This window comes from Octodon degus, unplaced genomic scaffold (assembly GCF_000260255.1).
Source record: "Octodon degus isolate 3935 unplaced genomic scaffold, OctDeg1.0 scaffold00050, whole genome shotgun sequence".
Classification (NCBI taxonomy): Eukaryota; Metazoa; Chordata; class Mammalia; order Rodentia; family Octodontidae; genus Octodon; species Octodon degus.
In genome coordinates, this window is record NW_004524626.1 from 5,842,948 (window position 1) to 5,844,652 (window position 1,705).

A 1,705-nucleotide genomic window follows, 5' to 3' on the forward strand; every position below is an offset into this window, starting at 1 on the left:
CCTCCTTTTTGTTTAATTTGATTTTTTTTTTTTTTTTTTTTTTTTTGTACCTGGGATTGAACTCAGGACGTTGTGCATGCCAGGCAGGCACTTATGCTACTGAGCTATCTCCCCAGCCCCTGTTTAATTGGCTTATTTGAGAAGGGTCTCGATAGGTGGCCCAGTCTGGCCACTGACTCACAGCGATGTTCCTCCCTCAGCCTCCCCGGGGGCTGGGAAGATGGACAGGCACCACTATGCGAGGCTCCTTTCTGCCTCTAAGACTTTGCCAAATGCTCCAGTCTGGTAAGGGAGCCCAGACCATGGTGTGCCCCGCACCTGGGGCACAAAGCTCTGCACCCTCACCTGGTGGGAAAAGGTGAGATCTGGGGCCACCAAAGCCTCTATCTCCACCCTTGTGCCCTGTCCTCATTCACCAGGAATAAAGCTGTGAGCTTCCAGCCTGGCCCAGTGGGCATGCAGGAATCACTGTCCCCTCCGTGTCCGTTTCCTTGAGGACATTAGGTCTTGCCCCATGGGACCACAATCTCTGTGATGTGGATCATGGGCTCCCATGTCCTGCATACAGCAGGCACCTTATTGGTGCTCATGCAGAGACCCATGGAGTATGCAAGAGGCTGCTTCCAACCCAGGAGGTTCACGAACCTCACCCACTGAGTCCTCGGGCCACATCCCTGGTGACAGGGGAGACCAGGGAGTCATTAATCAGTCTGTGTATGCACCCAGAGAAGGTGGATGCTAAATCGAATCGCAGTCCTGCTCCTAGCCGCTCTGTAACCTGGGGCCCCTCTGAGCCCTTTGATTCCATCTCCCCTCTGCACAAAGATTCAGGATAGGACCCTGCTCCCAGCAGGCAGGCAGGGGAGAGCCCGGGTCCCTGTCCCAGCTCCTAGAGGCACCTGCAGCCCTTGGATTTGGCCCCTTCCTCTGTCTGCAGAGTCTGTAGTGCCTTCAGCCTCTCTCTCAGCCTTTCTCCCTCCTGTACCCTTGCAAGGGGGCCTGGGAACCACTGGCCCCTAGGTGGTGGGGATGATCCCATCTCGGCATCCTGCACACGTCCTATCTGTCTACAGAGTCCCTTCTGCCCTGAGAGGTGAGACAGTGCAGGAACACTGGGCTGTCACATAATGGGCTAAGGCAAGGACAAGATGCAGTGGATTGGGTTGGCTCTGGTGCCTATAGAGCATCCTTGTGGCCTTGAACTCTCTCTTGCTCTTTTTTTAAAAAGTAAAGTTTTATTCATATATGTTTGCAATACATAATAAATACATGCCTCATGGGAGTTGGTGCATAGACATATGACCTACTGATCCTTGTTTGCTCCCCTTTACCTTTCTCTGCTCTCCCCACAAATTTTTTAAAATATTGAGTGGATCTGTTGTTGTTGAGACAGGCTCTCACTATGTAGCCCAGGTTGGCCACAAGCTTGTGTCCACCTCCTGCCTCAGCCTCCTCAGTGCTACGATTACAGACATGTGCCACTACGTCCGGCTAGCAGGTGTTCTTTTTTTTTTTTTTTTTTTAGTTAAATCATGACTTTATTGCTCAAGTACCTAAATTTATGCCACCAGGGCAGAGGCTGTGGATGACTCATATTTCCAGTTGGGGGGGAGGACCCACTTGGTCTTATAGTATCTAGCCAATCGATGAATCCGGCTCTCAATAAGGATCAGGCGGAACTTGGCATCCTTATCCTTCCTGTTCC

The 1,705-nt window shown here is 51.7% G+C and overlaps 1 protein-coding gene across 1 annotated transcript in view; it reads right to left on the minus strand.

The window, feature by feature from the left end:
• Positions 1 to 1,544: 1,544 nt before the first annotated feature.
• LOC101568954 (40S ribosomal protein S13-like) overlaps positions 1,545 to 1,705 on the minus strand; it is a 5,626-nt gene continuing 5,465 nt past the window's right edge. The window contains exon 3 of the mRNA XM_023716916.1: positions 1,545 to 1,705. This exon is cut by the window's right edge and continues 7 nt beyond it. Coding sequence (XP_023572684.1) covers positions 1,560 to 1,705 — 146 coding nt within the window. The 3' untranslated portion in view covers positions 1,545 to 1,559.